General features: G+C 36.8%; 1 protein-coding gene across 1 annotated transcript in view; it reads left to right on the top strand.

Annotated features, from left to right (window-relative positions):
- PPFIBP2 (PTPRF interacting protein, binding protein 2 (liprin beta 2)) overlaps positions 1–13,010 on the top strand; it is a 57,931-nt gene that overhangs the window by 36,319 nt on the left and 8,602 nt on the right. Inside the window, exons 13-19 of the mRNA XM_009574882.1 lie at positions 1,964–2,039; positions 5,691–5,788; positions 5,983–6,047; positions 6,298–6,366; positions 6,810–6,870; positions 10,731–10,875; positions 12,508–12,540. Coding sequence (XP_009573177.1) covers positions 1,964–2,039; positions 5,691–5,788; positions 5,983–6,047; positions 6,298–6,366; positions 6,810–6,870; positions 10,731–10,875; positions 12,508–12,540 — 547 coding nt within the window. The remainder of the gene's footprint in view (positions 1–1,963; positions 2,040–5,690; positions 5,789–5,982; positions 6,048–6,297; positions 6,367–6,809; positions 6,871–10,730; positions 10,876–12,507; positions 12,541–13,010) is intronic.

Raw genomic sequence — 13,010 nt, 5'->3', positions numbered from 1 at the left:
CTTACTACATAAATTGTTCCTTATTTTTGGAGGAGGGGGGTGAGGGGGATTAATTCTTGAGGAAATTGTAATTCTTGTTTTAGGATAATAAACCAAGCCACAGGATTTTCCTTTATGGTGACACACTTGTATACCATCAAAGAGACAATAATATATATCCCTAAAAACTTCCTTTAGTACGGGGAATCTGGACAGGGCAATGTTAATTCTGGAGAACATTAATGTGATTCATAACAACCTTTAGTTCTTAAAAACTCAAAAAGCCAAAATTTACATCTGGAAAATAGAAGACGTGGCATTATCTCTTGCCAAAGTTATTCTAAGTTTGCGTAAGTTTTTTGCATTTGAAGGGAGCACAAAATATTGTTGCTTGTGTCCTAATACCTGGATATACTCACAGGGAAAGGCGAGTTGTTTCCTTGGAAACTGTAGTGTTTAAACTAGTGGACTGATGGTTGACCCACAGCTTCTTACATGTTTAATGTAGAGCTGTTATATTCAGTAATATCGCAAAATAAAATATTCTTCCTGAGGGAAAATAGCTCTAAACAGCTTTTGGGATAACTCTAAATATTCCTTGTGTCCTTTAGGACAGAAAGTGCTCAACTAAGCTGCTAGTAAGTGGTGCACGTAATTCTTCTTTAAAAAACTGGGTATGTTAGTCTCAGTTCTTTGCTACGAAGAAGAACCTGTTGCTTCTATCCATAGTTGGGATAACTGGGTATCTATTTTAGGCCTCTTTTGTCTTGTGTGTACTTGCTGAGGAGTGAAGGGAGGATCAGCATCATCTACCATTCTGTAATGTGGTAAAGGTCTGGTTTCTGTGCAGTTACTCCTACAACTCAGTTGATACCTGCTATGACTATAATGTGGCATACTTGTACTGGAGCAGATTTTAATGGAAGTATCTCTGACCTAGCTATGGCAGTGCAGCAGCTCAGTATCAGCTAATCACTTAAGTACTTGCCAACTTCCCTGGAAGGTTTTTTTTTCCCAGCGCCCACTTCTCTGCTTCTGTTGCTTTCCTGACACTTGCTTGTGAAACTCGTTCTTTATTACTTGCTTGGGTTTGTATTCAGTGCTCAGTAGTCACAGCACTGCACAAGAATATTGCGCAGGAATGGTTTAGAACCGGGGTCAAAGAAACACGACAAACTATAAGAGTGCAAATTGCAAGATCGCACACTTAGTGACCGATAGCAAGAATTTATTATCATCGGGGACACAATATCATATATGGAAATGAGAGAAATGACAGATCTCATCAATTAAATAATGATTACTACCCATTGCCATGTTGCATCTGTGCAAAAGGCAAGTGCACTCCCTAAATACATGAATCAAGATGCTTTCCGTACATAATAGGAAAGCGTTAGGTATTGGAGAAAGAGTGGAGTGGGATAATGCATCAGGCATTCCTAAGACCTCATTTCTTTGATTCTGTACAGGTTTGACTGCCTAAGTTCAAAAAGGTGTATTCAAAACTGGACTAAGTGTAGATGTGGGAATGCAGAACATACCCTACAAGAGAGGATTAAAGAACATGACTATATTGTTAAACTATACAAAACATAAACATGATTTATTTTACGATTACAGGTACGATGCTAGCAAAAAACAAACACTGCCACTTCAGGCAGTTGAGGTTCAACTCCAGAATATTCCTTTGACTCTTAGAAGTGAAAGCAGAGTTCCAAATTACGCTTCTGTAAATAACTAATTTACTAGTAATATCAAACTTCTCTGGTTTGCTTATATGCATAATTCCACACTGCCCAGCAAATACTATGTACGACGCCAAATAAAAGCCAAGAAACGTTCTTTACAAGGCATGTGAGAGACCTGATCCTGCTTTCTGGAAAAGCAGGCCAAAATCACAGAACTGAATGTGTAACACCTGCAGTGTTTCTGCAGGTTAAAAATGTAGGATTTTAAATACGATTTTATTTAATGCTTTTCACAGGACCGTCGAATAGAGGAGTTAACACTATTATTAAGCCAGTACAGGAGGGTCAAAGAGATCATCATTGCAGCTCATGGTAAAATGTCTTGTGATATCAGGCCTTTTAAAAAACTGCATGTACTACAACTGCTATTTGTTGTCCTTTTAAATATGTGTATAGTAATATGTATTTCGTTATGCATATATTTGTATCATGTTGCAGTGCTATGAGAGCAAGTATTCACTCTTTCAGATACAGAGAGAACCACAGTATGTCTTGACCAGGCTTGTGTGTTACTGCCTGTAGTTTGTGAAGATTTCCTTTTTGTTTCCTATGCTGTAGTCAGTACAAAAAAATAGGGGCAAATCTGTCTGGAGATTTAGTTACCATTTTATTATTCAGCAAGACTTCTCTGACTGAATCTTATGCTCGACCCCGTAAGTCATAACCTAAAATTTGTTCTACGCCAGTTAATAGTAAATCCCTCCTTGGAGCCTAATTTTGGTGCTATATGTTGTTTTAGATGGTGTCATTAAGGATTCTGATTGATAAGGAAGGATGACTGGTGAGATTACTGTTCTGGTTGTACAGCTGTGTGAATTGCTCATCAGTTGGATCTGAAGCTCTGCAGCTTACCTCCTTATGTGCCAAGGCAATCTGCAGTCAGCAACTGCTCACCTTAAAATACTTTGCTATATATACTGCAGCGGAGCAGGAGCTTTGGTTGCAGAACTCCTACATCCATGGAGCGATGGCTGGGTGGACAGCTGAGGCCATGGTTTTATTAGCTACTTCACGCAGTCCTGTCCCTCCTCGCTGATGGGACTCCTGTAAGTCTCTTCCACAGTGCAGGCCTATGAGATTTGTCCTTCATGGCCAAAGCTTCATAATTCCTTTTTCACTGCTGCTGGTTGCCATCCCCATGGGTTGCAGAGGCCAGACCAAAAGGAATTATAGCAAAAAGGGTGAGAAGGAGGGAGCAAACGACAGGAAACTCATGCAGACAGAATTTGTCGACACAGGGGCAATTAGGAAAGTTCCTTCAAATTAGCTAAAGGCGTAAGTTTACAGTATTCTTATTAAATTGCATTATATCCCTCTCAGAAATCTATGATTCAAAATTAAAATGACAGTTTGATTTAAATTAATTCATCTGTAGGAGATTAATAAAGTATACAAGATAGGTATTAAATTTGTATGCTGTTTCCTGTGACCATTATGTTATGAGTAACCGGTTTCTACAGTGTCAAATGATATCAGGAGACCTTAGTGGATGATGAACATTAATAAATTAAATACATCCTATATTCAGATTTCCTACACCCAGTTCAATTTGGGAATGGCAGCTGCCAGCCAGCTAGCATTAATGACATAATGTTTTCCTTTTATGTCATGTTTTTTATACGGCATTCATAAAAGGGAAGCTGATCTCAGGTGCAATTTGATACTGTGTTAGGAGGACTTTTTTTCTTTTTTGCTAAAAAGAGTTGCAATGAGTGTAGTAAGTTCTGTTGCCCCTCCCTTCCACTAAGAAAAATCCTGACAGCCGACTAGGCAAGTTCTGGTTTGGAGGGAACAACTGAAAACCCATGGTTGCTTTGGTGCACACAATATTATATATGTAATTTCAAAATCTGGGGAAAAATCTTTGTCCCATTTATCAATTATGCTGCAGGAAGTGGAGTGGGTTTTAGGACAATCTCATTTTAAGTTGCCACCTTAGTTTTCAGTACTAAATTTAGTCTGGTAAACTTGACCTTCGAAAGGATAGTTTTGTTCAATGTACGTCATCACATTAACAAACACAGTATTTTCAGGTCTTGTATGGCATAATGGAAACATGTATTTAACACACAAGAATAGAGAACAAGAGTCAGGTAAATCTCTCTTTGAATGTTCATTTACAAAAAAGAAAAAGGTCTCTCACTTGAAAGTGTTCTGAAAGGAAATCCAAAGGTGTGATTGTAGCTTTTGGAGACATATTGACATGAAATCCCAAGATAGCTACACCACTGCTACCCTAAGAGTAGGTGCTCTCAACAGTAAGCCCTGCCGTTCCACTCTGCTTGGCCACATCCTGGTTGTACATATTTGAGTGCACCATCCCACTGTGGGACAGGGGGCTTTTGGAGGACACTTGCGTGCCTGAGGAAGGCGCAAGCCATGATGCTCTGGATTATTGAGTTGGTGCTGCAGGGAGTATGATGGTGTTAATGTATGCTAATATAGACATTTAGTACAGTGTAAATAAAAAAAACCAGTGATGCTCACCATAATAAAATAAAAACAAAACCCAAAACCTGTGTGAGAACTAGAGTGTATACTGAGATTGTCCACACTGAGGTGCATACTGTGATGGCTACAATGTTATCACAGTTGAATGAGCTTGTTACTTTATGTCTGTTTGTGGGAGTCTCATGTTTAGGTTGCCAAGAAATATCTTGCTGATTTTTTTTTTTTTTTTTATTTCTAGAGGTGGGTTTTAAAGGTTCCCTTTGAAGTTTAATCTCTGCTTAAAAACTTTTGGTAGAATAAATGGGTTGAAATCTTCTGTCTCTGATAACTGTTTCAAATAATTACTTGACAGAAACACAACATACTGTAAGCATTTCTTATTTCTGCTTAAGGCAAGCTACAAATCATGTTGACAAAAGATCACTGACTCTTCACCATAGGTAACACACACATTTAAAAAAAAACAAAATCTATTTTGGAATAAAGTAGGGTAGCTGCTTGAAACAACCACTGACAGGTGAGTAAAACGAAAAGGAGCTATCCTGAACTCAGCTATAGGTAGCTCTTTTGGTTTTAGTAATTTGTGCTAGCTGAGGGGCTGTGTACCAGGAACATGAGTTTCACTTCATATCCTGAAGGGCCAATGGTCAGTACCAGGGCTGTTGGCAGTCTTTGTAGCTGAACAGCATGATAACCAAGCTCATGTCTAGCGAGTTTTCAAGAGATCTCTCTCCTAATAGTGCCAAGGCTTAACCATAAGATTTGGTGTTTTTTCATAACTAAGAGCTGCTGCATCTCTATCACATAAATGAGGAATTATTAATGTGCTTAAAGGTCAGTCTAAATTTCCCCATCATGGCACAGAAGCCCTTCCACATCCTGTTTGCAACCCTATGCATAGGAGATATCCAGAAAAAATTTCTTACCCAAAATACTCCCGAAGTTTGCTGAGCACTAAATATTCAGACTCTGATTTAGTATTGCAGCTTTGACAATTTAGGAATAAAAATCCTACTAAATAATGAATTTGGAGTATTTCAGTATTTGTTTAGATCTGGGATATCCAGAAAAACCTGGAGCGTATTTACCATGTTCATCCTTGAACTGAGCATGGGGCACTGCATTATGATACAGATGATGTCAAACATGCATACTACCTATAAAGTGATACACTGTGAGTAACAAAATGGTACCAACTTGAACTTGCCTCAGAACATCAAACTACAAATTAGAGTGGTTCAGAAGCTGCCTCATAAGCAGCTTGGCTACTCACAACAGAGCACAGCATATAACTAGAAGTGGTAAATTTGTTGCTCTAATACAAATCAGCTTCCTTGTAAGTCAGAGCCCAAAGGAGGGGTTGGGGAATGGAGAGACTGGTAAACTACATGCATCAGGTGAAGACTGAAGGGGAATTTAGAGACTGAATATTAGATTGTCTGATACAGGGTTTTTTTTTTTTTTTTGGTCCTGTTTCTCTCCCTTTCTACTTCTAATCTTGAATTCTCGCAGGCTCTTCCATCTCTGGTGGCAGTGAAGAGGAACTTGAGACAACTTTAAGGAAGTGGAATCTTTTGAATAACCCTCAAGGAGAATTACTTAAACCAGAGGTACTTAGTAAAGATGTTTCAGAAGCAAGTTCTGCAGTATATATGACTTCTTTGTATTGGTATCTCTGTAGTAGTTAACGTAATGTAGATGAGGGTTTGGCCCTGGCTGAATTTTTGTGCCTTTTGGTATGGGCACGATAGATTTAGAATCAGGCACTAGAGTTACAGGCTTGAAACTCTTATATTTTACATAGGCCTCTTCAGGAGAATTGTCACCAGCTATGCTCTCTCCAGTGCCACACAAAGCTATGGAAATCAGGCAAGACCTTTGTTTCTTGTTTTTTGTGTGGATTGTCCTAAGTCTGTATTATTTAACCTGTTTAACTGTTGGCATCTTGTCTTGCCCGTTCTTGGCTTTGGAAGAACTTTTGGGTAGTTGTGAAAGCAGTATTTGCCATGGGAGTTTGCAATATGTACTTGTATAAAGTTTGAATTAAGGAATAAATTAGCACTTTTATATATCAGAAGATGCATGTACTTAAAACAGTATATTTTATTCTGATTTAAAGTGGAAGCATTCCAGTATCTTCAACTAATTTAACCTCTCCACAAGAAGAATCTTTGGAAATCATAAATAGGTAAGAATGAGTAACTTTAATTGAAATGTGAAACATATAGCCAGAAATTTTTTTATAATTCTGCCTTTTTCCATTTTTAAAATCTTTTAAAAAGCCCTTTTAAAAGTAACAGAGAGTTACTACTGTCTACTTTTGCTTGTTAAGAGCTTCTAAAAAGTCACCTATAGATAAATAAGGTTTAAAACCGCACATTGCACCTTGTTGCCTTTCCTTGTTGATCAAAGGATGTCTTGTTGCTCCTTCTGACTTCATCTATTGCAGTTCCCAATACTATGAGTTTTAGGCTAAAAATAAAACAAAAGAAATTAATCTCCTAATTCTGAATTATCTGTTATATGCAGACATTACATGATATATACAGCTGTCATTTGATACCGCTGTGGCATATGCAAATACACTGTGTTGTATTAACTATTGCTTTTTTTGCCTGTCATTATTTTAAGGGTTCCACAGAAAAAAAAGTCAAGTAGTTTAGAAGATTTGCAGAGTGAATCCCTAGAAAAGGTTGGTTTATTTGTAATCACAATTTCTGGTGTTTAGTATCACGACTAAAAGATAAAGGTCAAGTATAAATATTCTTTTTGTTTCATATATAGTAACCCTAACCACCACTAACATTGTATGTGGGGAAAAAAGCCCTAATGATAAAACAGTTCAGGTTGGTTTTTTACCCCATTGCCAAGCTTGGAATAAAGAAACTAGTTAACACACCCATCCTCAAATTAAGCTTTTCAGCTGAAGGAGAAGAAAAGTATTTAAGAGAAATACAACAAATAATGTTAATGAGGAGTCATTTTGTTGAACTGCAGTATTATTTTGTTTATAGGTAAGTGTTTTTAAAGTAATTTTGACTTCCAATCGCTAAAAATGTTAAGGCAGCAAATCCTGACAGTAATTAAATATTGGGACTGGGTATTTCCACATAGGATTCCTTTTTGAGTGTTTGCACGTAAATATGAGTGTCGCTCCCTAACTTAGACTTTTGATATAAATGGCATTGCTGAAGATGGTAGCGATGCTGCCTTAGTTAAAACAGCAGGAGCACTGTTATTAATTCAAAGGATTAATTCCATTCCAGAATAAAGACTTTCGAAGTTACAAAGTCTCATTACGTTATGTTCCAGAGGCTTGTTTTGTCATTATGTACACTGAAATTTTTCTGCACTTGTAATTATGCTTTGTGAGACTGTTATTGACACTTTCTATACTCAAATTAGGCTTAATACTAGATTACCCACACCCAGTAATGCCATTTAAAATGGATACTAGTAATATGATTGTTCCAGTTCTTCAAATTTTCTTAAATCCCTGAAGATGACAGTAACCAAATAGAATGTTTGAAATTTGTGTTGCACTTATTTGATTGTGGTCATACATGTGACAAATCAGTTCGGAACTAACATTTCACTCCATGTGGAATTTATGAAGGTCTGTTTTCTTTTCATAATGTTTAAATTATTTTCCTGTCTTAAATTCAAAAACTTAGTTTGTCTCTGTGATATGATGTGATAAGGCTATACCTACACATTTAGGCTGTAAATCTGCTCTGTTAAATCAGAGTCCATAGAGAAACAAGAAGCTATCAAGGATGTGAGAGAATTGTAGCAAGCCAGCCCCATGTTCAGCAAGGCATTTAAATTGTTTGCCCTAATTTAGGCATGAGGCTTCTTAGTGAAATAATTGAGACCTCCCTATGTGTATGAGTGAGTGGCTAAATGTGAATTAGTTACAACCAAAACTAAGGCCAAGAAAACTTGTTTTGCTGGCTCAGCATGACAAGACTTTGCTTCTTCCATTAAGTCCAAGAGAACCTGTGCTAGTGGCACTGTTTACTGGAGCTATTCTGCTTTGAACAAAACTCAAATTCCAATTACATCCGGCAATAATGATAATAAAATAAACACACTGGTGTCTCTGACCTAGCCATGCTGGTCTTTTTATCACTTCATTTCTATCACAGCTCTTTATGGTTTCAGCTGGATACATACAATATTGTGTATGTTCTTTTTTTATGTCAGTCATTTTCATATTGTTTTAACTGTTAAACAACTGTTATGTTCCCAGCTTAAAGTAAGTCTAAAGGGAACACTCAGAAATCTGAAAACAGAAAAATTCCTTTGATCACAACACAACCTAAACAGGGCCTGAATTTTGTAGAGTGGTTTGAACAAACACATTTAGAATTAAATATTTTATTGAAATTAAATGAAGAGATAACAGACCTTGTAATATATTGTCAATGCATTAAGTAGCATCACTACAGTAATAAGACTACAATTGATGTTCTGTGTATGTATGTTAATACTAACATTTGTCTGTTGCTTTTTTCCATAAAACTTTGAAATTATCCTCCCTGCAACTCCGTAGTATGTAGACGGAAAACCAGTACAGCCTGTTGTAGAACAAGAGGTATATTAACTGTAAACTCTCTTAACATTTATCTGTTGTGATGTGCTGTGACGGTATGGCTGTGTTTTCATTTTACATTAATTTTCTTTTTAAAATGTTCACACAGTTCAAGTACTGACAAACTCTGAGAACAGGAGTAAGGATTTGAGAGGGAAATATTTTTTTATTTTTAGAAGCTTTTATGTGAGGTTGGAAGCTGAAGTCAGTCAATTTCAGAAAATACAGTGCTAATTTAATAAGCAATTTCTCTACTCATATAATTTTTGGTACAAGTCAGGACGTACTCCTGCAGTTGCCAAAACAGGAGCAGGGGGTGAGGAATTAAGGAATCTGGACTGCAGTTATATTATCACCTCTAGGCCTTGAAATAAGAATAGATAAACCAGTGGTTATCTCATTAAATATTTCATGTATCATCCTGTCACTGACGATGTTTTAAATGTTTTAAAACAATTTTGCTAGAATGGGGTTACTAAATAGGAGCATACTACATGTTTCTGTATATGTTTTGCGTATTTTCAGTACAAAGTTTTCCAACATAACCTCCTTTCTGATGCTGAAACATTTACCAGTATGAGCTTATTCCAAAACACACATTGAATGTACACCACTCCCACTAATGCCAGGTGGAGTTGCAGGTTCATTGCTTCTCTGGAAAAGCCTCTATATTCCTATAGTTTTTACAGTTGTGGGATATACATTTTTGTCCAGAGTGATGGCTCCTTCATCTTTTCATTTGGATTCAGTATTGAAGAAGTCTCAATGTGCCGTTTCCAAAACTGTAGACGGTACCTCTGTGAAATGCATACTTTCGCTGGAAAAGTATCTTATTAGGCCCAAAACTATCAGATTGTTATGCAAGTTCTAATCTACCCTTGTACAAGGAGCAAGATCCCCAAGTAGTTGATCACTGAAAAAGTGAATGCAAGGACAATTAAGAGATACTCTATTTTTAGTAAACCCTACATACCAGTTCCCTTTCAATACAATATACTGAGACTTTGAGGACCACCTCTTGTGAGCTCTGTTGCTGAAGGACGGTTCTCCCAGCATAAGTTATCTCCCTGATGCTAGTGACACTGTGTATGTGTACCATAGCTGCAGGCAAGCACACATTAGACTCTATTTTAGCCTGACTGGACGGACATTGTAGAGTCAGCAGCCATTCAGACTAGCCCTAAAATACAAGTCAGTTTCTGCATTTTTTCCCCAGCATATATCAAAAGTATACCTTGTGCTTAGGTTCTATAATAGATTTGGCAATTATATATTTAGCTATATATTTGGCAACTATATATTTAGCTATAATTATTTTTTTTAAAAAACCTCACGTTTGTAATGTTATCTGTACAAAGAGATCTTAATTCTTACAGAAGTGAAATTTCTGTTGCCTAACTTCATTGTTGATTCTTTTGCTGTTATTAATGGTGGTGGGCAAATATGTTTGACCAAATCTGAGTTATACAAATACTTTTGGCTTAAATTCCAGTGAGATACAATTGTGAGGCAAAAACATAGTCAGTCTGGTGAAATATAGGGGGAAAGAACAGAGCAAAGAATGGGCTGAGAAGGAACTAAAAATGTTTCTGGCACTATCAAAGTTGACCTTGGAAGGACCAAATTACTGTATAGTGCCAGGGTCCTAGAGGAAAGGGAGACAGCTAGAAAAATTTTTATGATAAAACCAGGTAATATTCAACATATATTTTAATGTAATATACGGTCTGGCTGAAGTGGAAGGGGCAGATGAGGAAAGAGAAGGCTGTGTCTTAGCTAGAAAACTTTTGTCAGCTGACTATTGGATTTAAATTGAATTATCTGTAAGAAGGAACATGGAGGGGGTGGTGTAATTTTGAACCGTGAACATCAAATACTTTTTCTCAACTTCTAAAATGTCATGTACTGGATTGCAAACACTATGAGTGATCTCACTTACTTATTTATTTATTTACCAGAGTAAGCCACTTGGGAAAGGCAGCAAGTATCAAACCTTGCCAGGAAAGCTGCCCCGACCCTTACAGAATGGAGAGCAGGGAACGTACAATTTGCCGGATGGGTGTGGCATGAACGACAATGAGGACAGCAGCATCCTGGGCCTAAGTATGTATCCACGCCTCTCTGAAAGGGTTATGTAGAAGGGAGAAAAGCAAACTGTTTGAGGGATCGGGACATAACATGGTATATAGTCTGCTATGCCAGAACAATGGACTATGACGTTCACGTGATTCAGGGAAAGTTGTACTTCTTTTTTTAACAATGTACAAAAAATACTCCACATTAGCTCACTGGAGAGTAAAGTATGGTTTTAAGTTAGAGCGTTCTTTTCTGTTGCACTTGATGATATAATTTGCTGACATTGTTGATAGTGTAAGTAATGAAGAGACACTGTTTTGAAGATTGGGGGGAGAGCATTCTGAAAGTCAACAAATCTCTTAACTAAAAATTGGAACTTTTAGAGATGCAAACATACTGACAATATGAATAAGCAGTATTTTTTCTGGACATGCTTCCAATGCTCCCCTGAGTTTGCTGATCTGTTTTCTTAAAAAACAAGCAAGCAAACAAAAATGCACAGGCAAGTACATCATCAATACTTTTAAAAAATGTACACTAGTTTGGTGTATTAAACCAAACAGACCTGTCCCTTGCCATCCCATGGCATTTTAGTGTGTGAAACTTTACAATATAACTAGCCCTAATGTGCACATTTCAGGCAAAAATCCTAGTATCAGCACTGTCGGTTGCTGTAGCTTATGAGGACCCACAAGTGAAAAATTAACTGGCTAGGTGCAGAAAAACAACAGTGGATTATGAAAATACAAGTATATTGTTATTCTACAACCACAGCCGTGTGTGGAAGCCAGCATTAATTTCTTTTCAGTGACATCTTAAGCATGGATTTATTGACAAAAAGTATTATAGTGAGGGACAGAACCAGGTATTTGTCAAGGACTGAATAGCTTGGGAGCTCGGGCAGAAGAGTACCCTTGTGATTTTGAAGTGTTCCTACACTTAAAAAGTTGGGGTGGGTTTTTTTTTGTTTGGTTGGGGGTTTTTTGATTGGTATGGCTTTTATTTTTTTTAAGGCTTAAAAGCCTTCATGGTCCTAAAAGCTGATTCAATAGGTGGTGGGTTGTTCAACATTTTTTAAAGAGTTTTTCTGTGATTGCAACATTGTAGGCAATGCATGAGCCATGCTATTATGTCTTTAACTGCAGGATTATCCAAGGATGAGTAATCTTGTAAAGGAAAATGTTCTTTTTCTAGAAACAAGCAATGACTCCTTAAATACACTGAATTAACAGAATTTTTTATGCAGGTTGGTTTGTTTCTTGCAGTAAACTCATTACACCTCCAATCCTGTATTTCAGAGGAATTTGATGTAATCTTAGACATTGCTTCATTTCAGATTTCTGCAGGCTTTATGGAGCTCTGTAGTATATGCTTAATGTGTTAAAATAGTCTAAGAATAGGTTTTTGGTTTTTTTTTTTTAAAAAAAAAAAAAAAGATAAATGATCATTCCTATCTTTTTAAGATGACCTGTATTCTTGGGGCTTGTGCACATCAATGCATATTCACTTTCATGTCAAGCATTACTGCTTCTTTTCTTTTTTTTTTTTCTGCTTTTAATGCTTAGCTTACATCTTTGCTCTTCTGTAACTTTCTTTTGCTGGTGTTTTATATCTTCTTTGCTTCTTCATCTGGCTTTCTGCTTCTTGGGATGACTGAAGAGCGCATCAGGAGTGTCAGTGCACCAGTGCTAGGTACTGTATCCAAACAAGATGCAACTTTAACATGAATTTTGCTGCTTTTCTCCCTTCCTTTTTCCCTCCCTTTCTCTTCTCTATGAAATACTAATAGCAAGTGGGCCATTCAGATTGAATTCCTCAAGTGCAGTACTGAAACGAAGTAACAGCTTTTGCTGTATGGCATTTGGATGGGATTTTTTAAAGATACTGATTCTTGTTTTTATTTTGTTTTCACTGAAGCCAACAGAAAAATTCCCGCTGATTTTTGAAGGAGAAGTTTTGGTATTAAGTATAGGCAAGGCAAGGTCTGAAGAGTCTGCTTCAGTTTGAAGACCTTGAATTAATTAAAGTAATGTATTTAAATGTGAACTACTGAAATAACAATACTATTTCACCCAATATTTTATTACTTTCTTTTTTGTATCAAATGTACAGCTACTTTTTTTTTTTTTCACCTTCTGAGCATGGTTTTTTGAATACAAGAA

Source organism: Fulmarus glacialis, unplaced genomic scaffold, assembly GCF_000690835.1.
Source record: "Fulmarus glacialis isolate BGI_N327 unplaced genomic scaffold, ASM69083v1 scaffold31203, whole genome shotgun sequence".
Lineage (NCBI taxonomy): Eukaryota > Metazoa > Chordata > Aves > Procellariiformes > Procellariidae > Fulmarus > Fulmarus glacialis.
Note: the sequence above shows the minus strand (reverse complement) of the source record. Positions and strands in the feature narration are given on the sequence as shown.